The sequence below is a fragment of the Oncorhynchus nerka genome, linkage group LG20 (genome assembly GCF_034236695.1).
Source record: "Oncorhynchus nerka isolate Pitt River linkage group LG20, Oner_Uvic_2.0, whole genome shotgun sequence".
Lineage (NCBI taxonomy): Eukaryota > Metazoa > Chordata > Actinopteri > Salmoniformes > Salmonidae > Oncorhynchus > Oncorhynchus nerka.
In genome coordinates, this window is record NC_088415.1 from 45,200,129 (window position 1) to 45,228,071 (window position 27,943).

Below are 27,943 nucleotides of genomic sequence, written 5' to 3' on the forward strand. Positions count from 1 at the left end.
ATGATTCACATTGGGATTTCAATCAAATTCCTTAACTGAATTGGGTTGAGATGGAATTGACCAAATCCCCCTGACATAGTCTCTATGTTATGAGCTGTATCTAAGGTCAATAAATTACCTCTTCTCTCCAGACATCACAACAAGGTGAAATACTTTCTTATGATTCTGCAAATGTAAATCAGGTGGTACAGGAAGAAGCCTCACTGTGGTATCTCCAAGGGCTATCTTGACATAATATTGTGCTGAGAAATATGGTTTTGCACTCTCAAAAGCACACCGAGGGTATTCACCAGGGAATGAAAAGCAATTTTGTCAGAGGCAATCTGATGCTGACTCCCTTTATAATGACTGGGGAAAATTAATCATCACAAGTAATATTCCAGTGTCAGCCATTCAAGAGCTTTTTAATAGAATTTGTATGATTCATGTCTCACGGTACACATCAAGCAGTCCGTTCTGCAACATTTCAGAAATCAATTCAATATCATCTTCGTGTAGGCTGTCATCTCGCCTGTCAGAGCAGCCATTTATCTTGCAAACAAATACTTTTAGCAAACAAATGGCAAGAAATTCTGAGGAAAATCAGGCATGCTCCATCCGGCTATGTTGGTGCATGGAACCAAGATAAAACTCCTTTATAATAGAACATTGTAAGCAAGGAAAAAGAGACATAAACCTAGATTAGGCTGAAATGTTTTTGTTTTCCTTTCAATGGGAAATTGAGTTCAAAATACTGTTTTTCTTTATGTTTTCATAATAACATACACTTTACATGAAGATTATCTTGGTGCGGATGCTCTTAGTGCGGAGGTTCACTACTATTGCTATATCCAACGTCAGGGAGAGCTTGTTTTCGCACATAACAGGTTACTATTAACCTACATTTATTTTCTACTTAGTCCATTGGAATTGCACTTCTCATAAAAATTTCAAGGACAGCTGTAGTTATGTCTAATAAGTGAGATAAATATTGTACGTTCTTGTACTATATATCTTAGGATTTCTTGACAAAGAGACAAATATGTAACTTGGCAAGCATTTTTAAGGATGTCATTTGGGCAGACCATACCCTCAAATAACTGTCTACAGAACACCCTATACATTTTTGGGGTCTCTATTCAGTTTTATTGGCCTCCGATTGTGTCTTCCAGTAGGCCTGGTTGGTATTGGAGGAATAATGTATGATTTGTCAAAGCTTACTGTATATTTATTAAGACATTTTATGACCATTTTCTACTTTCCTCATAGCCTACAGCCTCAATGAGATATTTGTGTCACAGATATTGGCTATTGTGTTGGTAAAACATTATGAAAAATTAAGAAACCCTTATTCTTACATGGATTCACCACTTTCAAATGCTCAACAAAACTAAGCTTTCCATGCATTTCATCTAGCTTTGATCCGAACAACATCATGTATTTCAGACAATTTCTTCTCCAAGATAAAAATGTAACTAATGTAGGATGCATGTTCGAAGATTTGAATGCTGCACGAGGCGATTTTACAATCAGGCCTTCCTTTGTTTTAAGTCCTTTCATGTCCTTGGGGATAAAATCTGGAACAAGGACATAGCAAGTTTAATATTTTCAAACGCAGATAAATAATTCATACATCTGCTGTCTTTCAGGTCATGTGGATAAAACAAAAGGGTCAAAACTAAATGTCAAATGTTGATTCAGCCTTACTCCACCACCTTAGCCCTCCCATTAAAGGTGAAATTTAAGCAAATGCTTGTAAAGCTCCGAGGGCACTACATATCTCCCTCCTCTCTACAGTTCCACTGTACATGTCGGCTGTCCACATGAGCTAATCTAACGCTAGTGGTTATATGCATTAATGTCTATGTTGAATACTATCGGATAAACACACTAACGATAGTATTTGACAGCATACATTTACAGTAAGCGCTCTGATTTGATATATTTGAATACTGTATTCCATTTGCTTAATCAAACACCCTCTATCTTTACTAAAAATAGCATCTATTGAAAGCAGGTCCAGTAGCCATATGCCATGTCGAGAAAACAACAGATCGGCCTTGTTCTGGCGATGTGCAGCAGCTTGTGATGCACAAACAGAGATGTCAGCCATCTCTAGATAAGAGATAGATATAGGAAGAAGACACTTGGGTTAGGATAGGTTACTCAAACACAATACGACATTCTAGTCGTGCCAAATGCCAAAAAGAGCCTCTTGAGCATAGGGAGGACAAATAAGACACCCATCAACTAATGGCGAGGACAAATGGCTGAAGGGTATTTCAGAATGATCGTCAAATAGATGAAGGACAGTGTGTTGAAGCACTTGACCTAGCCACCATTCTCTGAAATGACAAGAAACTCCATTGGGGTGATGCATCAGCAGTACTAGGCAGTGTAATACAATAGATGGCGATGAATAGCCCTCGATTGAAAAAGAGCAGAAGATAGATTTCAGAGCTGGCTGACTGACAGCCAGGTAGAACTTGGATAAGTGGATTGAAAAAGGGCGGTTTTCTCCGTCCAATCCCGTCAGGACAGGTGGGCTTGGGGGGTATGGGGACTGAGCTATCCTCCATCCTGCTCCCCCCACTGGCAATTCCCTCAAATATCACATCAAAATAGATCTAATTTAGTTGGGTAAAAGACCCCCACACACACTCCATTACAGCTGTGTGTGGCCTATTTGAGTTGAGCTTGAAATCAGACCAAAAACACCCCAAAAATGAAATGTGAGGAAGCTGAAAAAGAAGCACACCATTAACTCTTTGTTAGTTCAGCTACAAATCTGGACATATTTGTGGGGTTAGTATTGTGGTGCACCACACTTCCCTATTTCATCCAATCATTATTGCTGAAATCACATAAATAAATAAAAGATGTCAGCCTGTAGTCACTCATCCCCCCAAGGGAATGTGGAAGCCCCGGTAATCACATATGGCACAATAGCCTAGCCATAATCCCCCTTTATTTTTATTTTTGTGATGTCATTCTCTTTAAGCCATGGCAAATGGAGGGAGGGGGAGGAGGGGGGAGGGAGGAGAGAAAAACAAATGGTGTGGATCCCTCATTGTTCTCTCTCTATGCCCTCATTCCAGTCAGGGTAATAAGAGAACATTGTGATTTACTGTCACTGAACCGCGAGGAGTGCATCAGAGAGAATCCACTGCGGCAGGGCCATTAAAATAGATTTCACTTCCCACAGTATTAGACCAGATGTCTACACTTCTATTATATTTCAATCAGGCATGACCTTGGTCTCCATATGATGAGAAAGATCACTGGGGAGGAGAGAGAGAGAGAGAGAGAGAGAGAGAGAGAGAGAGAGAGAGAGAGAGAGAGAGAGAGAGAGAGAGAGAGAGAGAGAGAGAAAATAAATCCATGGAAAACCAATAGAAATATCAAACTACTTAGTCCTCTCTAAATCCCTCTGCAGCAGCAGCAGTAGTGCATATAAAGCGGAGCCCAAAATAGATCCATGGTTTCAAGTTCTCTTAAAAGAGCGTATGAATCATTCAGTGTACTCTCACTGCTGATAAGTTCTGTTTTGGGGTGGTTTTAAGGTTTCAGCATTATGTACATTAAGTTGAGGAGGACCAAGTGGCTCACAGCCAAAAGAGGACCTTCTCTGAATAATCTTCATGCACTGTTCTCCAGACTTGAGTTCAAAATGTACTATTTTAAATAGTTTGCTTTTGCCTGCCTGGATTGCCTGATATTTTGCAACTAAGCTATTGGTTCCTTTGTGCTCGGTAAGCTCAATCAAGCCCAGCAAAAATGTTTTTAAAAGTATTTCATAATTAACCAAGGTCTACTGTACTCATGGCTATTTGTGGTAGGCCGTTATTGTAAATACGAATTTGTTCTTAATTTACTTGTTTAAATAAATAAAGGTAAAAAAAATAAAAATGTATATATTGGGATAGTCTCGTATCGGTCATGTTGTTTAGTCTAGTAGAACCTGAAATATGAAGAGACATCGTGGATAAAACTGGAATAGACGTAATGGAGACCCTAGGCTTTTTTATTCTTGTATTTCTTCTCTTTCAGAAGCTGATGATAATTGGATTTATTGGCTGACAGACTCACCAAGATAGGATGTCCATAACAAATCCTCTCAGCATGGGTGTGGGCATCCTATTCCCTCAATGTTGTTTCAATGTTGTTTCAATGTCGAAGAATAATGTTTCACTGAGAAACACCGTTAGAATGTAAACAGTTCATTTTCAACCAATATAACTAGATGAATAGGTTTTAATCTCAAAACTGAAGAAGGCACTGCGTGCCAAAACGTTGGTTAGATTTACCCATTCAAATGTTGGGAGCATGCGGTGCATTCGGAAAGGATTGAGACCCCTTGACTTTTTACACATTTTGTTACGTTACAGCCTTGTTCTAAAATGGATGAAATTGTTTCCCCCCCAATCAATCTACACACAATACCCCATAATGACAAAGTACAATGTTTTTAGAAATGTTTTACATAAGTATTCAGACCTTTTACTCAGTAAAAGTACTGAGTAAAAGGTCTGAATACTGAATACCTTTCACAGCAATTAATAGCCTCGAGTCTTCTTGGGTATGACGCTACAAGCTTGGGACATATGTATTTGGGGAGTTTTTCCCATTCTTCTCTGCAAATCCTCTCAAGCTCTGTCAGGTTGGATGGGGAGCGTTGCTGCACAGCTATTTTCAGGTATCTCCAGAGATGTTCGATGGAGTTCAAGTCCAGGCTCTGGCTGGGCCACTCAAGGACATTCAGAGACTTGTCCTGAAGCCCCTCCTGCATTGTCTTGGTTGTGTGCTTAGGGTCGTTGTCCTGTTAGAAGGTGAACCTTTGCCCCAGTCTGAGCACCTGAGATTTTCATCAAGGATCTCTCTGTACTTTGCTCCGTTCATCTTTCCCTTGATACTGACTAGTCTCCCAGTCCTTGCAACTGAAAAACATCCCCAAAGCATGATGCTGCCACCATGCTTTACCGTAGGGATGGCGCCAGGTTTACATTAGATGTGATGCTTGGCATTCAGGCCAATAGTTCAATCTTGGTTTCATCAGCAGAGAATCTTGTTTCTCATGGTCTGTGAGTCCTTTAGGTGCCTTTTGGCAAACTCCAAGCGGGTTGTCATGTACCTTTTAGTGAGGAGTGGCTTCTGTCTGGCCACTCTACCATAAAGGCCTGATTGGTGGAGTGATGCAGAGATGGCTGATCTTCTGGAAGGTTCTCCCATCTCCACAGAGGAACTCTGGAGCTCTGTCAGAGTGACCATTGTGTTCTTGGTCACCTCCCTGACCAAGGCCCTTCTTCCCCAATTGATCAGTTTGGCCAGGCAGCCAGCTCTAGGAAGAGTTTTGGTGGTTCCAAACTTCATCAGTCTTAAATAGAAGGAGGCCACTGTGTACTTAGGGACCTTCAATGCTGCAGAAATGTTTTGGTACCCTTCCCCAGATCTGTGCCCCGACACAATCCTGTCTCAGAGCTCTACGGACAATTCTTCGACCACATGGCTTGGTTTTTGCGCTGACATGCACTGTCAACTGTGGGACCTTATATAGACAGAGATGTGCCTTTCCAATCAATTTAATTGACCACAGGTGGACTCCAATCAAGTTGTAGAAACATCTCAAGCATGATCAATGGAAACAGGATGCACCTCAGCTCAATTTGAGTCATAGCAAACTGACTACTTATGTAAATAAGGTATTTCTGTTTTTTACTTGTAATAAATTAGCAAATTTTCGAAAAACCTGTTTTCGCTTTGTCAATATGGGGTATTTGTGTGTAGATTAATAAGGAAAAAATCCCTTTAATCAGTTTTAGAATAAGGCTGTAACGTAACAAAATGCTTTTCCGAATGCACTGTACACAGAGTGTTCAATTTTCTTTCTCAACTATATCACATTTTTCTAGTTGGGCTTGAGAAAGAGATGTGCATCATGCTTTCCATGTACATGATTAGTAATCTACTCTGGCAACTTTTCGCATGACCAGAAACGAAGAATGATGAGAAGAGAACTACCCACTGAAAATGGAAGGGGAGTGTGTGTGTGCGTCTGCACGCGTGCATGTCTGTGTGTACGTATCCCTGCGCACATGTGTTTCTGTCTGTTGTACTCAGAGTATAATGGTACAACATTAAGTAATTTTGCCATCGCCCACATGTGTTGAGTGTGGTACCAGTGTGTTATGAGGTGTCTTTGCTCTCTGATATATTTTTTAAATATCCTTGTAGTGAAATGGCAGAGAGCAGGCCTCGAACCCTCAACCTTCTAGCCCGAAGTCCAGTGCGCTATCGACTGTGCCCCAAAAGCATGCTCGAGCGGCAGAGTCGATATCCGCGCTTACAAACTCATAATATATATATATATATATTTTTTAAAAGTTATTCAAGTATAAATTACCCGTTACCATAGATTGCCATAGCTGACCTGTTAATTACCAAAATGACTGAAGATTATAGTAACTTTGGTAAATTACTGGTAGCTTTGCAACCCTAGACTTGACCAAGCTTATTGTATGGGTATACCTGGAGTGTAATGTGTGTGTGTTAGTATGAGGGAGAGAGAGAGAAAGAGAGAGAGAGAGAGAGAGAGAGAGAGACTTTAACCAACAGGTGAAGTTTCTATTCTAATCTAGACCATCAGCAACTGCTCCCCTGTGGTTGTGACTAAATCAATAGAGGCCCACGTTGTCTCCTCAACAACAGAAGAACCAAAGGTAGAAACACAAAGAAGCTAAAACTATCTAGTTCTTGAAGACCCTGAGTTTATTTCTACAGCAAGGCAGGGTCGGAACAAAAGTTTTTAAAAACACGAGGTAACAGAGAGAAAAGTATTTCTCTCTTGTTCTTTCTCTCCTTCTGCCTCTGGCTCTGCACACCAGACCTGGGTACCAATACTATTTTAAATCATTTCAAATACTCATCTCTAAGTACTCTAAAGTATATGCTAAAGCAAATGCTCAAAGTATTTGAATGATTTCAAATATTATTTGAACCCAGGTCTGCTCTCTGTACAGTGACTGATAACAACATAGGGAGGAAGTTGTAAATCCCATCAGTTTACAACTCTATTGTAAATTAAACCCCAGTGGGATAAGGACTGTAAAAACAGAGAAGAGGGCGATGGCCACAAAAACACACACCGGCTCCAGTCTGTAATGAACCAAACATATCACCCTCACTGCTGATTGACAGACCAATCCCAATCAAAGCATTTCCTGTCCGTCAAATTGGCCTGATCCCCAATCAGCCTGGTTATTTGGGGCACTGCTAGACACTCAATGCGCTGAGCTTGAAAGAGGAGACTACACTACCCACAAGATAATTTCGTTCCACACTTGCCTGATGCCCAATCAGCCTGATTATTCGGGGCACCACCGGACTCATAACGCACTGAATGGACGCAGGCTAGATAAAGACTTGAATGGGACACTACACTACTACACTACCCATGATGCCACACAGAATATGGTGGCCATGTTTGTTGATGTTAACACACAATGCATACTAAATATACTTTACATGTATGTATAGCAATGAACATTCTTGCACTCGGAGATGAGTGCTTGTGAACAATGTGCATTCAATGACAGATTGAAAACATCAAATGATTTTATGCTTTGTGGTAAGGAATATATAAATCGGCATAATTGAACGAGCTTATAAAACTCTTATAAAGCCTATATTTCAGATAAATCCCAGATTCAAATGAAACGTGGGACACAAATCAAAGTCCATAGGGTGAATTATTGATATTATGAGTTATATTGGTATGCAGTTGGTATGCAGTCAACACAGATCAAGAATTTCAGCTGGTAAACAAACACAAAATGTCCCTTCCGTGTACTGTTACAACAAACAAATGAATACCTTTTGGAAGAAGCCACTGAGTGACTAGACCTGTTTCCTAGCTTAGAATCAATGAAAGCTGTTTCTATTTAGTGTTTTTCTCTTGAAAGGGCCTGAGATTACATATGTAATGTAATCTCCTGACTATGTGCTGAAGTGTGCTAGCTAGACACAAGAAGCTCTGGACACTCACAAAGGTAACTCTATAATATACTTTTTTTTAAATTCCACAGACATACAATATTTATGGGCCGGTGGGACATCAAAAGTATATTGGCATATGTGCAATTGAAGTTATACATTTTGCAACCCACAAATGTCATGTTACGACAGAAAAAAAATTGACATCATCCCCAAGACATCACCTAGAGATCTAATCAACAACAAAGGGGGTGGAGGGGGAGTCTTCCTGCATGGGGGGGGGGTCTTCCTGGGGCATGCATACAGTGCCTTCAGGAAGTATTCACACCACCTTACTTTTTCCTAATTTTGTTTCACTACAAGGTGGGATTTAAATGGATTTAATTGTAATTGTTTTCCCCAACGATCTACACAAAATACAATGTAATGTCAAAGTGGAAGAACCATTATAGCATTTGTAAAAAAATATATATAAAAAAATAACACTAAAGATCTTGATTAAATAAATATTCAACCCACTCAGTCAATACATGTTAGAATAGCCTTTGGCCACAAATACAGCTGAGAGTTTTTCTGGGTAAATCTCTAAGAGCTTTGCACACCTGGATTGTACAATATTTGCACATAATTTCCTTTATTTCTTCAAGGTCTATCAAGTTGGTTGTTGATCATTGCTAGACAGCCATTTTCAAGTCTTGCGATTTAAGTCAAAACTTTAACAAGGCCACTCAGGAATATTCAATGTCGTCTTGGTAAGTGACTCAAGTGTATATTTGGCCTTGTGTTTCAGGTTATTGTTCTGCTGAAAGGTGAATTTGTCCCCCAGTGTCTGCTGGAAAGCAGACTGCACCAGATTTTATTTTAGGATTTTGCATGTGCTTTGCTCTATTCAGTTTCTTTTTATCCTAAAAAAAACTCCCTAGTCCTTACCGATGACTAGCATACCCAGAACATGATGCAGCCACCACCATGCTTGAAAATATGAAGAGTGCTGCTCAGTTATGTGTTGTGTTGGATTTGCCCCAAACACAACACTTTGTATTCAGGACATGAAGTTAATTTCTTTGCCACATTTTTTGCAGTTTTACTTTAGTGTCCTATTGCAAACAGGATGCATGTTCTGGAATATTGGTATTCTGTACAGGCTTCGTTATTTAGGTAAGTATTACGGAGTAAAAAATGTTGTTGATCCTCAGTTTTCTCCTATCGCAGCCATTAAACTCTGTAAATGTGTTAAAGTCACCATTGGCCTCATGGTGAAATCCCTGAGCGGTTTCCTTCCTTTCCGGCAACTGAGTTAAGAAGGACGCCTGTATCTTTGTAGTGACTAGGTGTATTTATACACCATCCAAAGTGTAATTAATAACTTCACCATGCTCAAATGGATATTCAATGTCTGCTTCTTTTTACCAATCTACCTATACTTCTTTGCAAGGCACTGGAAAAACTCTCTGGTCTCTGTGGATGAATCTGTTTTCGTAATTCACTGCTCTACTGAGGGACCTTACAGATAATTGTATGTTTGGGGTACAAAGATGAGGTAGTCATTAATAAATCATGTGAAACACTATTATTGCATACAGAGTAAGCCCATGCAACATATTATGTGACTTGTTAAGCACATTTTAGCTCTTAACTTATTTAGACTTACCATAACTAAGTGGTTGAATGCTTGTTGACTCAAGACTTTTCAGATTTTAATTTTTTATTAATTTGTAAAAATGTCTAAAAACATAATTCCACTCTGACATTATGGGGCATTGTTTGTAGGCCAGTGACACAAAATCTTATCAATTTTAAATGCAGGCGGTAACACTACAAAATATGAAAAATTCAAGAGGTGTGAATACATTCTGAAGGCACTGTACATCTATACATCTACATTATATTAAAACAAAACACAGAAAAACAATTGGGTGGTATACCGCTGCTAAATTCATATAGGAGAAACACTGACATCAATGGCTATTCACCATCACAGAAATGAACGCAGTGAAGATCCAGTATAAGAAGCCCCAGTTTGTTTCATTCATCTTCAAAGGCCATGATTATATGCAGCAAGTAAATGCACATCTAATGTACATAATTAGATGTCAATTACGCAATAACTGCCTCATTTTCCAAACACATGCATTGAGTATCTGTAATGATTTCTATGTGGAACGAAGGGAAAACACAGATGTCATGAGCTTGTGAAATCTTCAAATTATTTTCAGATGAGAGGTTGGCTAGTCCTCGAGGCAGTATGGTCTGAAGAGTATTGGGAATGGGCAACTTTCATAAACTCAGCTAGAGTTCGGGCGGCAGGGTAGCCTAGTGGTTAGAGCGTTGGACTAGTAACCGAAAGGTTGCAAGTTTGAATCCCCGAGCTGACAAGGTACAAATCTGTTGTTCTGCCCCTGAACAGGCAGTCAACCCACTGTTCCTAGGCCGTCATTGAAAATAAGAATTTGTTCTTAACTGACTTGCCTAGTAAAATAAAGGTAAAAAAATAAAAAATAAATGTTTTGGAAAGCCACAAAGTCTTAACTTCTTATGGTTGGGGGCAGCATTGAGTAGCTTGGATGAATAAGGTGCCCAGAGTAAACTGCCTGCTACTCAGTCCCAGTTGCTAATATATGCAAATTATTAGTATATTTATATATACACTGCTCAAAAAAATAAAGGGAACACTTAAACAACACAATGTAACTCCAAGTCAATCACACTTCTGTGAAATCAAACTGTCCACTTAGGAAGCAACACTGATTGAAAATAAATTTCACATACTGTTGTGCAAATGGAATAGACAACAGGTGGAAATTATAGGCAATTAGCAAGAAACCCCCAATAAAGGAGTGGTTCTGCAGGTGGGGACCGCAGACCACTTCTCAGTTCCTACGCTTCCTGGCTGACGTTTTGGTCACTTTTGAATGCTGGCGGTGCTTTCACTCTCGTGGTAGCATGAGACGGAGTCTACAACCCACACAAGTGGCTCAGATAGTGCAGCTCATCCAGGATGGAACATCAATGCGAGCTGTGGCAAGAAGGTTTGCTGTGTCTGTCAGTGTAGTGTCCAGAGCATGGAGGTGCTACCAGGAGACAGGCCAGTACATCAGGAGACATGGAGGAGGCCGTAGGAGGGCAACAACCCAGCAGCAGGACCGCTACCTCCGCCTTTGTGCAAGGAGGAGCAGGAGGAGCACTGCCAAAGCCCTGCAAAATGACCTCCAGCAGACCACAAATGTGCATGTGTCTGTTCAAACGGTCAGAAACAGACTCCATGAGGGTGGTATGAGGGCCCGACGTCCACAAGTGGGAGTTGTGCTTACAGCCCAACACCGTGCAGGACGTTTTTCATTTGCCAGAGAACACCAAGATTGGCAAAATCGCCACTGGCGCCTTGTGCTCTTCACGGATGAAAGCAGGTTCACACTGAGCACATGTGACAGACGTGACAGTCTGGAGACGCCGTGGAGAACGTTCTGCTGCATGACCGGTTTGGCGGTGGGTCAGTCATGGTGTGGGGTGGCATTTCTTTGTTGGGCCACACAGCCCTCCATGTGCTCGCCAGAGGTAGCCTGACTGCCATTAGGTACCGAGATGAGATCCTCAGACCCCTTGTGAGACCATATGCTGGTGCGATTGGCCCTGGGTTCCTCCTAATTTAAGACAATGCTAGACCTCATGTGGCTGGAGTGTGTCAGCAGTTCCTGCAAGAGGAAGTCATAGATGCTATGGACTGGCCCGCCCGTTCCCCAGACCTGAATCCAATTGAGCACATCTGGGACATCATGTCTCGCTCCATCCACCAACGCCACATTGCACCACAGACTGTCCTTACATCAAAGTTGGATCAGCCTGTAGTGTGGTTTTCCACTTTAATTTTGGGTGTGACTCCAAATCCAGACCTCCATGGGTTGATAAATTTGATTTCCATTGATAATTTTTGTGTGATTTTGTTGTCAGCACATTCAACTATGTAAAGAAAAATAAGAATATTTCATTCATTCAGATCTAGGATGTGTTATTTTATTGTTCCCTTAATTTTTTTGAGCAGTGTATTATATTATATATATATAAATATACAGTGGGACAAATACTTATTTTCCACCATAATTTGCAAATAATTTAATAAAAAATCCTACAATGTGATTTTCTGGATTTTTTTTTTTTCATTTTGTCTGTCATAGTTGAAGCTTACCTATGATTAAAATTACAGGCAACTCTCATCTTTTTTAAGTGGGAGAACTTGCACAATTGGTGGCTGACTAAATACTGACTAAATACTTTTTTGCCCCACTGTATATATTAGTATATTTGGGTAGAAAACACTCTGAACTGTCAAAAACTGTTTGAATGATGTCTGTGAGTATAACATAACTCATATGGCAGGCAAAAACCTGAGAAAAAATCCAACCAGGAAGTGGGAAATCTGAGGTTGGTCATTTTCCAACTCATTCCCGTTTATTTTATTTTTATTTTACCTTTATTTAACTAGGCAAGTCAGTTAAGAACAAATTCTTATTTTCAATGACGGCCTATGACCTGCCTGTTCAGGGGCAGAACGACAGATTTGTACCTTGTCAGCTCGGGGATTTGAACTTGCAACCTTCCGGTTACTAGTGCAACGCTCTAAACACTAGGCTACCCCTATTGAAGATACAGTGGGATATTGGTCATGTTGCACTTCCTAAGGCTTCCACTAGATGTCAACAGTCTTTAGACCTTGTTTGATTCTTCTACTGTAAAGAAGGGGCTCATAAGGGCTCTTTGAGTTAGTGGTCTGGCAGAGTGCCACAAGCTCGTGACGCTCATTCACGTGAGAGTTAGCTCGCGTTCAATTGCTTTTTTACAGACAAAGGAATTCTCTGGTTGGAACATTATTGAAGATTTATGTTAAAAACATCCTAAAGATTGATTCTATACATCGTTTGATATGTTTCTACGGACTGTAACGAAAACTTTTGACATTTCGTCTGCCCCTAGTGAACGCGCTTCGTGAGTTTGGATTTGTTTACAAAACGCGCTAACAAAAGTAGCTATTGGTACATAAATGATGGGCATTATCGAATAAAACAAACATTTATTGTGGAACTGGGATTCCTGGGAGTGCATTCTGATGAAGATCATCACAGGTAAGTTAATATTTATAATGTTATTTCTGACTTCTGTTGACTGCACAATATGGCGGATATCTTTTTGGCTTGTTTGGTCTCTGAGCGCCGTACGCAGATTATTGCATGTTTTCCTTTTTCCGTAAAGCTTTTTTGAAATCTGACACAGCGGTTGCATTAAGGAGAAGTCTATCTAAAGTTCAATGCATAACACTTGTATTTTCATCAACATTTATTATGAGTATTTCTGTAAATTTATGTGGCTCTCTGCAAAATCACTGCATGTTTTTGGAACTACTAAACACAACGCGTCAATGTATACTGAGATTTTTTGATAGAAATATGAATTTTATCAAACAAAACAGACATGTATTGTGTAACATGAAGTCCTATGAGTGTCATCTGATGAAGATCATCAAAGGTTAGTGATTAATTTTATCTCTATTTCTGATTTTTGGAAAATGGCTGTGTTTTTCTGTGACTTGGCTCTGACCTAACATAATCGTTTGTGGTGCTTTCGCCGTAAAGTCTATTTGAAATCGGACACTGTGGTGGGTTTAACAAGAAGTGTATCTTTAAAATGGTGTGAAATACTTCTATGTTTGAGGAATTGTAATTATGGGATTTCTGTTGTTTTGAATTTTGCGCCCTGCACTTTCAGTGGTTGTTGTCATATTGACCCCGTTAGCGGGATCTCAGCCCTAAGAAGTTTTTAAGTTCAAAGAGATGTCAGTTGAGACCTTTGATCACTTAAAGTAGGTGTTGATTGACATATCACCAGTCTGATGGACAACAGTGCTTGACAGTGTCCAGTGATGTCGTCAGAGAAGCCAACACGGTAGACCTTGTAATTCTGCAATGAGCCATGAGCAGCCAATAAACTGCTAAATCTATCGCTCGACCCCTCATTATATGGAGTCAATCCAGACACCAAAGAAAATACAATCTTATTAGGAAAGGTTTAGGGGGGTCTCTACTCAGCCTTTTGACTTCTGAACTTTGCACTCATGCTCCCTCTTTCTCTCTCCCTCTTCCTCTCCCTGCCTCCCTCCCTCCCCTTCTCTCTCTCCCTCCCCCTTCTCTCTCTCCCTCCCCCTTCTCTCTCTCCCTCCCTCTCTGTTGGCAAGTGCTAATTGATGAGGAGTTGTAACCTTGTCATGTTTTGTTAAAGCATCAAGGTTTGCCGCTGTATCAACAACTCTTCCCATGTGTTCCCGCTCTAGCTGTGAGTACTCTGCTCCCCTCCCCCCAGTCTACTGGAGTGAGTGTCGGGTCAGCTCCTATCTTAGCTACACTTCTAAGCTCCCAACAGGCTAGTTAGACAGAAATCTAACAACACCTTATAATACTGTAAAACCTCAATACACCAAGTCTGGAGGAAGTTTGTGCATGGCCTATGCTCTCAATGGAACGAAAGGGTTTGAGACAAGTAAGTCAGTGAAAACTGTTTTGGTAAAAACAAATCCACACCTTACCTTGCCTGGACTAGGTAACACAGCTATGGGTTTTGGGAACTCCATAATAACTAAGTCAATAATTAAGCATGGGAAGTTCCTCTCCATGTTAGGAATAGAGAAAACTACAACATGTGGATGACCAGGAGGGTGGTAGCTCTGAAGCAACATTGTTCAATTGTTTTTGCTTTTCATACTTTGTTATTAGACATTTAAATGCTTCAGTTTAGCTGATGCAGCCACCACAGATAGAATGGCATTTAACCACAAGGTAGAACCTGTTTTTTCAAACTTCAGTATTAGTTGGTAATCCGGCCTACTCACCTGGCTTGGTGACCGAAACTCCTGGTTATTGTCATTCATGTACATGTTGTCACCATCAAACTGTAAACAGAAATAGAAAGAAAACAAATATTACGTGAATAAGAGTTCTAAACACAGAGAGAGCGAAAGAGAGAGAAAGAGCGAGAGAAGTAGTGATGGCTTTACGGGTGGCCTGAAGCATGAGTCTAATTACTTTGTCACATTCTCTAAACCTCGTTGTGGCAGTGTCGGTAATTACAGTTCATCGGTGGGCGGTAATTAGGCTAGTTGAGCCAAGTGACAAGCGATGGGCTTTCCCCTGTGGGGTCGAGAATACCCTGTGTGTATACTGTGTGTGTGCTCATGTGTGTGTGTGTGTGTGTCATGTGTGTGTGTGTGTGTGTGTGCGCGTGTGTGTGTGCGCATGTGTGTGTGCGCATGTGTGTGTGCGCATGTGTGTGTATGAGTACTTGGCTGTTGAAGGGAAGGGATGCCATGTCTCTCACATGGGGTATAAGCAATGAGGAGTATGCTAAGAGAAGAGAACACTTGATGCTGACCCTAATGCTAAACACTAATAAATGAAGGGGAATGCCTTTACTGTGGTTTTAGCATGGCTGTGCTCCAATCAGATTGCGTGGCTGAACTGTTTTATGACATGGCCCTGACACTAGACAAACTACAGTGCTATGCTGTTTTAGCTACATTGCTATGGTTAGCGTGACTTACAGATGGGCCACAATTTAGGAAAGATTCCTACTCAGACATAGGCCCCTTTGAGGACTCAGGGGCCATATCAAGTGTCCCAGTACTGATTTAAGACCAGTTTGTCTTTTAGATCACAATTAAAAAGGTTACATGGACTGGTGGGACCTGATCCTAGATCAGCAATCCTACTCTGAAATGCTTTATGGCCCAGATTTGAAGCAACACAGAAATTCATGAGGAGTACCACTTTTCAGTTGGAATCTTCTTGCCTGATAGTCATCTAACACCTTAAAATGCATTTCTTAAGAATGAGGAAAGTTCACAAAGCCTAAACTGAAGATACTACAAGAGAATTTCATGAAGCCATTGTGATGGAGAATTTTTTTTTATGGCCCAACAGAAAGCAATATATTGCCGTACAACCTTGGACTCTCCATAGCACTCAGATCTGTCATGAAGCCGTTTATACGGCAAATGGGATTAACCTTGACAGTGCCCTCACCGTGCATCGGGTAATACAGGACATTCATAGACATATATCAATACCAGCTCTCAACCCGCTATGGAATTATTTAAAGGCATGAAGGAGAGACAATGTTTTCTTGTTTGTTGACAAAAGTAATTATTTGCATAGCGTGGGCCACATCACCTAGCTCTGTGGGTTTAGGAAGGGGAACAGACAGACGGCAATGAAAACATGATCAAACAGCATTCTATTTCAAATTCCACAGATGGGGAGATACAGTGGGATTTAATGGGTGGTCTTTTCCGATCCAGAAGAAATGGATTGAAGGTTTGCTAGCTAGAAAAACACAGGTAGAATATCAGTGAACACAGATGGGCCACTGTGATTGGCTAAGAAATGATGACCTGAGAGGTCTGATGGATACGATCCCTGGGGGTGAAAGAAAATATCCACAGTGGAAGACATTAAAAAGAGGGAGATAGAGATAAAGAGAGATACAGAGAGGCAGAGAAAGAGAGAGATTCACAAATTACACCAGATTATTAGTAATAGCGAGTAATGACTGGGGAATGAGCAGTGACCCGAGGCAATGGTTGGTTAATGATGCATTCAAAGGAAACCTTGTGAGGATCTACTTGCTTATTCTAAAGAATACATTACTATTCCTAACTATAGATTCACCACCCAGACACATAAATAAGCCGTCTCAATGACACCTCAGTTTCAGAGCGGTTGGGTTAAATGCAGAAGACACATTTCAGTTGGAGGCATTCAGTTGTACAACTGACTAGGTATCCCCCTTTTCCCTTTCCCTTTCTTGTCTCCAAGAATATATTCAACACGTTTTAGCACTGCACAAAACACACTTACAATATGTTTTGGGGGGGCAACTATGCTACTTAAAGAGAACTATACTGAACAAAAATAGAAACGCAACAGGCAACAATTTCAAAGATTTTAATGAGTTACAGTTCATATAAGGGAATCAGTCTATTGAAATAAATTCATTAGGACCTAATCTATGGATTTCACATGAATGGGAATACAGATATGTATCTTTTGGTCACAGATAAAAATGTGCCTCACGATCTTGTCAATGTACTTCTGTGCATTCAAATTGCCGTTGATGAAATGCAATTGTGTTCACTGTCCATAGCTTATGCCTGCCCATAACATAACCCCACTACCACCATGGGGCACTCGGTTCACAACGTTGACATCAGCAAACCACTTGCCAACACAATGCCATACACATGGTCTACGGTTGTAAAGCCGGTTGGATGCATTGCTCAATTCTCTGAAACAACATTGGAGGTGGCTTCTGGTAGAGAAATTAACATTAAATTCTCTGGCAAAAGCTCTGGTGGACATTCCTAGAGTCACCATGCCAATTGCATGCTCCCTCAAAACTTGAGACATCTGTGGCATTTTGTTGTGTGACAAAACTACATATTTTAGAGCGGCCTTTTATTGTCCCCAGCACAAGGTGCACCTGGGTAATGATCAAGCTGTTTAATCAGCTTCCTAATATGCTTCACCTGTCAGGTGGATGGCTTATCTTGGAAAATGAGACATGCTCACAAACAGGGATGTAAACAAATTTGTGTACAAAATCTGAGAGAAATAAGATTTTTGTGTATATGGAATATATCAGAGATTTTTTTAAATTTCAGCTCATGAAACATGGGACCAACACTTTACATGTTGCGTTTATGTTTTTGTGCAGTTTATATAAGCATAGTTTAAATACTGAGCATCAACATTCTGTTTGCTTTGAATAAGTAATATATTGTCAGACATTTAGCTTTGTGAGATCACAGGCTTATCTCCTTTCAAAACCACACTGAGTGGTACCACACAATGAGTGGTACAGGGTGATATAATTGTTTCATATGAAAGCCTCTACAGCACGTCCACATACTGTATTTAGACAACTGTATTTAATTTAATGTATCAAAAACCACTGTCATGTCGGCGATTAGATCAAGTGAGATAAAGAGGTAAGGTCGGAACAGACCCTCTTCTGGGTCTCATAGTACAGTCAACAAATACACAAAAAATATATATTTTATCCTCTTGTTTTAAAGCTATGCCATTAAACAAAATGGATAAAGAATTAAAGTGTTTATTTCATATCACAGTCTTGTCTTTTCAACACGGAGGTGGGATGAAAATCTGACGTTCAAATTGAAACCATCCAACTACCAATCAACCCCCAAGACAACAGATAAAGGTCAGACATTTTGTAATTCAACATGGCTGCTCATATATTCCAATGTAAGCCTTTTCCTATGCTCTGCTATAGCTCTCCTTGCACTGGCTCTCCCATTTAAAATGCCAATTTATTCTCAGCTGAATGCTATCAGTGCAGCCATTACTCCACATTCACTGCAGAAACCATTCTCTCTCTCTCTCTCTCTCTCTCTCTCTCTCTCTCTCTCTCTCTCTCTCTCTCTCTCTCTCTCTCTCTCTCTCTCTCTCTCTCTCTCTCTCTCTCTGGCAGTGCTTCCCCATTGCCGGTCTAATTGTGCATTCTGACTAGACAAGGGAGTCATTAAGCAGTAATTACACACATGTTGTTTTCGGCAAACATCTCTATTTGGATTGCTTTGCATGGTAATTGTTCAGCAGGGACCACCTCTCGCAATGTTTTACAGTGTGAAATGTGGTGGAGAGAAAGAGAGACAGGGAGAAAGAGGGAGAGTGTGAGAGAGAGAGAGAGAGAGAGAGTGTGAGGGGGAGTGAGGGGGAGAGTGATGGCCCAGAACTAGGTCAGGCCTTGCCATCATCGACGAGCATGGCTCTTCAAAAATAATGAACCCACAAGGTGGAAGTAATGCTAACTAGCGTATCTAGGGAATACATGTAATATTTACAGTGCTAATAGTAGAATACAATGTTGCTGTCTTTTCATCTTGGCTTGCGGGATTGTTCAATGCTGGATTTGAAAATTACAGGCTGCATTGAAGAAACCCTTTGATGGATGGGGTAATATGACTGCCATAATGCTACCATGCTACTATGGAACATCTGGGGAGCTGTATGTCCTCATTTCCTCTTGCACATCAATACAACTATCCCACAGACCTGGGTTCAAATACTATTTCAAATGATTTCAAATACTTCATAAGGGTTTGATTGAGCTGGCCTGGCGCAATGGAAACAAAAGAGTAGCTACAAAAGTGCTAACAAAGATTGTGGATAAATTAAGATATCCCACTATGTTTAAAAAGCTTTTAAGCATTGAAAAGATTTGTCAGTTCCGGTCTGCTTATTGGGGTGGTTCTCCCATAGACAACAATGCATTAGCAGTTGGGTCTGGTCTGCTTAGTTCATTGACTGTAACGTAACCAGAAATAAATTAGGAAGTGGGATGTCTCGTTTCCTCTTCCATCTCTGGTGCTAACCCTGGTAGGTTAAAGCAAACACTCAAAGTATTTGAAGATTTCAAATTTGTACCCATGTCTGCTATCCCACCATGACACTAAAGAATCCATTCCCCTTGGTGGGCTAGCCAAAGTTAAAACACTTCAAACACCTTACATAGACCTGACTTCACATTTTAGCTTGCAGCATAGGCCTACAGCTGAACGGCAGTAAGAAAACAAACAGGCTGATCAATTAGACCACTCCATTGGGTTCTATTCACTAGGCACCAAATGGGACTGAAGAACTGAAGGGAAAAAAAATGTTACGGTCCAATGCAGCTGCTTTTCTCTCAATATGAAATCATTTCTGGGTAACAATTAAGTACCTTACTGTGATTGTTTTCCAATTCAAATGGTCAAAAAGAAACAAAATTAGCTTTTCAGCAGAGAGCATTTTCTCAAGCAAGAATTTTTCGAACAGTTTTTTAATTAAATGTTTTATGTTGACGCAGAAAGTAAAGCAACCTTCTGGCTCAATAGTGTGACTGTGTGAGAGCGAAGTCTTTCATCTCGCTCATTTCAATATCCTAGCCCATTCATTGATGATACTGTAGGCCATGCTTTACTGAAGTCACAAGACATTGCAAGCCAAGAAATTGTGAAATACAGCATTCCATGGCGTGATACAGCTTTTGATTGCCGATGGATCGGCCTAGTGCACGGTTCTGACTGTCTGCCAGGTGGCCGACCTGCCTGTACTGAAAGATGCAAGTGTTTGTGTTCTAGGAAGTACAGCAACTAATCAGTCTCCTCCGTTCCAAAAGCACTGAATCTTTGGAGTTTTGACACTCACAAATGGGAGTTGACACCGGGAGTTGACGTGCAAGGAGTCGAGGAATCGAGGGACAGGTAAGAAAAAATTGCGGACATGTAATGGCTGACTGAACGAAGTTATGTTATGTGGACCTCAAGATAAAACGTAATATTCAACATCGCCAAGTTAGATTAAAATATTAGCACTGCACAATCTGGTGGGTGATAACCTTCAATCTGGATAATAACACAAAACAAATCTTAAGACATTTAACAGCAAATATTACTAAAAAACAAGCAACACCCAAACATGACGGAGAGTAAGACAGGGGAACCGATTCCAAAACGAAAACGTGACTCTTCTACAGACACAGACGATTTAATATTTTCACCACCGGGAATGGTAAAGGTCAAAACCATTCTGTTAAAATCAATAAATGACAAACTGGGTATACTTGAATTAGTTAGTAAGGATATAAAAGAGTTGAAGGCAAGCCTCGAGATGAGTGATGAAAAAGCTGCAACATTGGAGAAGGAAACAAACAAGTTAAAAGGGACAGTCAATAAGGTTGAAACCGAAGTGAATGAAATTCAAAAGGAGAACACCGTTCTGAGAGAAGCCTTACTGGACATACAAACTAGATCCATGAGAGCAAAACTGGTACTTACAGGTATCCAGGAGAAAGAAGGGGAAGTTCCTGAATCTGTAGTTAGAGAGTTCCTCCTTTACAGCGCTTAAGATTCCACACCAAGCTATCGACAAAATCCAACCTGAACATGTACACCGCTTTGGACATAGAGGCCAAAGGTATGGCCGCCCAATCGTTGCCAAATTTGCTTCATTTAAAGATAAAATAATGGTTAAAAGCCTGGGTAAAAGACTTGCTGGGACCAAAATTGTCATGAATGGTCAGTTTCCGAAGGAAATTGCAGAACGGCGTAAAGATCTGTATCCAATTTTCAAAGAAAATATATTAAAAGGGAAACGAGTAACTCACGTCGTTGATAAACTATATATTGATAACCAGTTGTTCAGAGACACAAAGACTACTCCATGGTTATTTAAAAAATTACAAAGTTCTCATAGATGAGCAAAATAATGAAACACAATTCTTGCCCGGTTATGGATTGTAAACAATACAATTTAAAAAATAAATTGCTTTTGTATATATCTTCACATATAACTAATTGGAACACACAAGCACTAATTCAACATGGTGAAGATAAAAACTATGTAAACAGAAGGCACAGTATGTGTGGATGGTGTGGTGTATGTTTATTCTTTATTTTTTTTGTTATGTTTAGGAAAGTTGAGTGAGTGAGAAATGATATGGTTGCATATCCCAGAACCAATGTATTGCTGTGAGCCGGGGTATGAAAGGGCTTTCAATGTTCTTCAGATGATGGATATACTTTTATAATGAATTATACGTCTTGTTTATTTATTGTCCTATCATGGGGAACTACATTTTTAAAATAAATTATGTCTAATTATTCATTTATGATCCTAATTTAATGGTACAGTCCACAACCCTCTATACCCTAGACACCCACCTGAATAACCCAGATACTAAAGGAGAAGTCCCTAACTGTTTTATGGGCCTGCTGTAAGTGGCCTGTATGCAGCCAAAATGCGGTCAGAGACCAAGGACAGCACTACCCCCTCAAGATTCTGAGCATGCTTGGCAGGGTTGGTCCTGCAAAGCCAAAGCCCCCTAAAGGGAGAACATACTACACAAGGAAATTCTGAAAGCTGCTAATGAGAACCTTGACGACCTTGTACCTAGCCTGTGGGGATTCCGGTGGGGTGCCCCCACCCAGGCAGTAGCAGTGCTGCCAACACTAGCTGCACTAACCCATGGGGAGGGGGTCACACTCGGACATTCAGAGAGGGGGTATATTATTGTGACCCTGGTGGCACAAAATCAAAAGTCTGACTGCATGGAGTTGCTTGGGAATATGGTCAATACGGGTGACCGTATTGTGGGTGTTTCAGGGAAAAGGTGTGCATTTGACCTCCATCATCTAGGATGTGACAATGGTTAATAAATCTCTCAAATTTCTGCCCATTTTTTTGCGTGGTCTTTTTCATGCAGCTGCAACAGTAAGTGCATTTGTAAATCAGGACCTTTCTTGAGTTGGGCTCTGGGATGGTGCAACTGTTGAGTATGTGAGTTTATGGTTGTGTGGGGGGAAAGGGTTGAGTGTGTGTGGGTGTATGTGTGTATCCCACAACTGTTGCGAAGGAGTAAAATATGTTGATGATCCACAGCTATATATAATACAAATCGAGGTGAGGGCGATGGAAATGCATTTAGCAGTTGATCTACTTCAATTCGGTAAATGGCACTGTGTGCTCTTTTCAAAGGATGGATCCCAGTCTGTTCAGGGCTATGGGATGCGGGGGGTCTGAGGTGGTCTGCCGGGCATTGGGATGATGGCCCAGCTCGGGATGAGGAGGGCTTTTAGCGGGTGGAATGGTGGGGACCAATTGAAGGTTTACTTAGTAAATATCATGGTACAGCTACATAGACACTCATTCATCATGTTACTTTTTAATTGTATGTTCACAAACATATATTTTGATAAATAGAATTGAAAGTTGTGTCTCATTATGGTAAGTGGTGAAATAAGTATAGCCAGTTACAATTTTAATGGCCTAGCAGATAATAAGAAAAGACGATCAGTATTTACCTGGCTAAAAGAGAAGGAATATAATATATATTGTTTACAGGAAACCCATTCAACAATTTTAGATGAAGTTTTGTGGAAAAAGAACTGGGGGTTGCGAAATATATTTCTCCGATGGGCAAAGAAATTCAAAAGGGGTGATGGTTTTAATTAACAGTAATTTTGATCAAAATGTGCAAATTGTCCAAACAGATTATCAAGGTAGATGGATTATTTTAAATACACTGCTCAAAAAATAAAGGGAACACTAAAATAACACACTAGATCTGAATGAATGAAATATTCTTATTAAATACTTTTTCTTTAAATAGTTGAATGTGCTGACAACAAAATCACACAAAAATGATCAATGGAAATCAAATTTATCAACCCATGGAGGTCTGGATTTGAAGTCACACTCAAAATTAAAGTGTAAAACCACATTATAGGCTGATCCAACTTTGATGTAATGTCCTTAAAACAAGTCAAAATGAGGCTCAGTAGTGTGTGTGGACTCCACGTGCCTGTATGCCCGCCCTACAATGCCTGGGCATGCTCCTGATGAGGTGGTGGATGGTCTCCTAAGGGATCTCCTCCCAACTCCTGGACAGTCCGTGGTGCAACGTGGCGTTGGTGGATGGAACGAGCTCAATTGGATTCAGGTCTGGGGAACGGGCGGGCCAGTCCATAGCATCAATGCCTTCCTCTTGCAGGAACTGCTGACACACTCCAGCCACATGAGGTCTAGCATTGTATTGCATTAGGAGGAACCCAGGGCCAACCGCACCAGCATATGGTCTCACAAGGGGTCTGAGGATCTCATCTCGGTACCTAATGGCAGTCAGGCTACCTCTGGCGAGCACATGGAGGGCTGTGCGGCCCCCCAAAGAAATGCCACCCCACACCATGACTGACCCACCGCCAAACCGGTCATGCTGGAGGATGATGCAGGCAGCAGAACGTTCTCCACCGCGTCTCCAGACTGTCACGTCTGTCACATGTGCTCAGTGTGAACCTGCTTTCATCTGTGAAGAGCACAGGGCGCCAGTGGCGAATTTGCCAAACTTGGTGTTCTCTGGCAAATGCTAAACGTCCTGCACGGTGTTGGGCTGTAAGCACAACTCTCACCTGTGGACGTCGGGCCCTCATACCACCCTCATGGAGTCTGTTTCTGACCGTTTGAGCAGACACATGCACATTTGTGGCCTGCTGGAGGTAATTTTGCAGGGCTCTGGCAGTGCTCCTCCTGCTCCTCCTTGCACAAAGGCGGGGGTAGCGGTCCTGCTGCTGGGTTGTTGCCCTCCTACGGCCTCCTCCACATCTCCTGATGTACTGGCCTGTCTCCTGGTAGCGCCTCCATGCTGACAGACACAGCAAACCTTCTTGCCACAGCTCGCATTGATGTGCCATCCTGGATGAGCTGCACTACCTGAGCCACTTGTGCGGGTTGTAGACTCCGTCTCATGCTACCACTAGAGTGAAAGCACCGCCAGCATCCAAAAGTGACCAAAACATCAGCCAGGAACTGAGAAGTGGTCTGTGGTCACCACCTGCAGAACCACTCCTTTATTGGGGGTGTCTTGCTAATTGCCTATAATTTCCACCTGTTGTCTATTCCATTTGCACAACAGCATGTGACATTTATTGTCAATCAGTGTTGCTTCCTAAGTGGACAGTTTGATTTCACAGAAGTGTGATGGACTTGGAGTTACATTGTGTTGTTTAAGTGTTCCCTTTGTTTTTTTTGAGCAGTGTATGTTATTGGACAATAAACAGATATGGCTTATTAACCTATACGGTCCGAATAATGATGATCCAAGCTTCTTTGAAAATATTTATTAGAATTTATCAACTCTACAAGCAACACTAGACTCTATTATTATGGTGGGAGATTTTAATACTGTCTTAAAAACCTCTGTGGACCGGAAAGGAAATCACATTACAAACTATCACCCTCAGGCACTTAAGGATATATTGGAATTAGTGGATATATGGAGACGTAAATACCCTGACCTAGTGAGATATACATGGCGGAGGCTTAATCAAGCTAGTCGTCTTGACTACTTTCTTATGCCATTCTCTCTGGCACCAGATGTTTAAAAAGTGTTGAATAGGGGACAGAATGCGGATGGATCATCACATAATTGGCACATATATATTACTCTTACAGAATTTCCACGTGGGCGAGGATATTGGAAATTTAATCAAAGCCTACTAGATGATAAATTGTTTAGATCTAGGACAGAAGAATTTATAACTTACTTTTTCCTACATAACATAGGTACAGCAGATCCCCTTATTGTATGGAACACTTTTAAATGTGCCTTTAGAGGCCATGCAATTCAGTACTCATCTATAAAACAAATACAATTTAGATCAAAAGAGTCCATATTAAACAAAGGAAATTGAAGGACTAACTTTACAGTTAGATAGCAATAAAACGGTACCATATAGGCACAGAATAAGTTAGAGGAAAAACAAAAAGAAATGGAGGAACTTATTCAAGAAAGATCCAGTGTAATAGATTATAAAAAGAAAGCGAACTGGATGGAATATGGGGAAATATGCACCAAATTCTTTTTCAATCTTCAATATAGAAATGCTACCTAAATGTTTTTATTAAAACATGTTACAAATGATGGAGTCACGCATGATTCACCAAAATATATTTTGAAAGAGGAAGTAAAGAATATGTTTTTGTTTCAGGCTCCTCCATCTCCACTAACTGAAACTAATTGTATGGATTTTTGTCCTAATAATATTGTAAAATTAACATCTGTACAGAAAGACTCATGTGAAGGCCAAATTACAGAGGAGGAACACCTTGATGCAATTGGGGCCTTTAAGGATGGGAAAACTCCAGGTCTGGATGGCATACCAGTGGAAGTATACAAAACCTTCTTTGATATACTCAAAGGACCATTATTAGCATGTTTTAACCACTCCTATATAAATGGTAGATTATCAGACACGCAACAAGAAGGTCTGATATCATTATTACTGAAACAGGACCCAAGTGGTATATATAAAGATCCAGTCCATTAAAAAAATTGGAGACCTCTTACACTTCAGGGTTGTGATGCAAAAATCCTAGCGCATAGAATTAAAAAAGTATTCATCCTAATCAGACAGGTTTTTTACATGGATGATACATTGGAGATAATATAAAAAAAGTACTGGAAACAATAGAATACTATGAAATATCGGGGACACCAGGCCTGGTTTTCATAGCTGATTTTGAAAATGCTTTTGATAAAGTACGACTGGAGTTTATATATAAATGTCTAGAACATTTCAATTTTGGGTTAAAGTTATGTACAGTAACCCTAGGTGTAAAATAGTAAATAATGGCTACATCTCAGAAAGTTTTAAACTCTGTAGAGGAGTAAAACAAGGTTGTCCACTATCGGCATATCTATTTATTATTGCCATCGAAGTGTTAGCTGTTAAGATTAGATCAAACAGTAATATTAAGGGATTAGAAATCCGTGGCTTAAAAACTAAGGTGTCATTGTAAGCTGATGATTCATGTTTTCTTGTAAGTCGCTCTGGATAAGAGCGTCTGCTAAATGACTTAAATGTAATGTAATGTCTTTTAAAACCACAATTAGTCTCTCCACGGCCTCATAGAGGATCTAGATACTTTTGCTATTCTCTCTGAATTAAAACCAAATTATGATAACGTATATTACGTATTGGATCACTAAAAAAATGCTAATTTTACATTACCATGTATGACAAAAAGTACTTTTTACTCTTCCAATTATGTTGGGTGTGTGGTATATGGCCAATATACTTTAACACGGCAAAGGGCAATATCGCCACGCCCTCTGCATTGCGTCGTGCCTAAGAACAGCCATATATTGGCCATATACCACACCCCCTCAGGACTTATCACTTAATTATAGTTCAGGACTCTATAGTGACATTTCTTTACAAGGAGTACATGATGTTCTCCTAAGTAGAAATTTAGAAGCACACAAATAAATCTAAGGAAACAATTAATGTATTAAGTATTTTAATGATAAGAAATTACAAAAAGTTAATGAATATCCAAGACCCATTCTCAATCAAGCGCAATCATTTGGTGAGACAAAAAAGTTCAGCTGCCCCTTTAACCCCTTTAAGGGACATATCGTTACCGTGGTAACTTGGGAACTCGCTTGTCTGTGATGAAGAAAATCACCTAGCGTGTGAACAAAATTATATAACTGGCCAAGAAACACGAGAACAAAGTCACATTTTAGTAGCTTTAATTTCGACCAACTTCTCCATGTGGCCTTTGGATAAAAAAAAACTGTTCCCAAATGCTCTGTGTAACCCCCCGCCAACGTGGCTGGTGAAATAGACATTCTTACCAATGACAAAATCTACCTGTATTTGGCAGGTGGTGGGTGTTAATTTCCAACCCTGCTCGTAGTGTAGAAACATATATAAAACACATGGAAATCATGTTTTGACTGCACTGGGCCTTTAAGTAAAGTGATATCTCAATCCCAGGGGAAGTGGTCTCGGACCCATACACATCGGTGGCTGCATTTCACCGTGTACCATGGTAGAAAGAAAAACTTTTGACAACGATTTATTTTTTGTCAATTTATAAGAGAATCTATTAAGAGAAAGTGTATGATGCTTGTGACTTTAAAAGCTTTTGCCAGTACAGTACACTAACTCTCACTAAAAATGATTATCTCACCAAGCGGAATTAACAAGCACTGCTCAGCCATTCTGTGAAGAAAGGGGTGCAGTAGAGGGACTCATGCAATATGCATGTCTGTTTGAGCACCCTACTTCTCCATCTCCCCCTTCTCCCTTTTTCTTTCTGTGCAATTAACTGAACAAGGTCCTCGCCAACCTCAACCTCAACATTTCCTGAAACAATGTGTGACTGAATTTTGTGAGGGCCCAACCTGTCACAAAGAAAGAAAGAAAGAAAGAAAGAAAGAAAGAAAGAAAGAAAGAAAGAAAGAAGAGAATGAGAACAAGAAAAATGTTTCTCAGAGTTATAATGGCGACAAGGAGAGAAAAGTGTCTACCACAGTGACAATCCTGATGTTTTAACACACCCGGAGCAAACAATGGACATGGAACACACAC

General features: G+C 40.4%; 1 protein-coding gene across 4 annotated transcripts in view; it reads right to left on the reverse strand.

Moving 5' to 3' along the window:
• The window catches only part of LOC115102620 (TOX high mobility group box family member 2-like), a 127,984-nt gene that overhangs the window by 41,257 nt on the left and 58,784 nt on the right, over positions 1-27,943 (reverse strand). For all 4 annotated transcript variants that reach the window (XM_029622753.2, XM_029622754.2, XM_029622752.2 and 1 more), the window contains one exon: positions 14,843-14,902. In XM_029622753.2, coding sequence (XP_029478613.1) covers positions 14,843-14,902 — 60 coding nt within the window. The remainder of the gene's footprint in view (positions 1-14,842; positions 14,903-27,943) is intronic.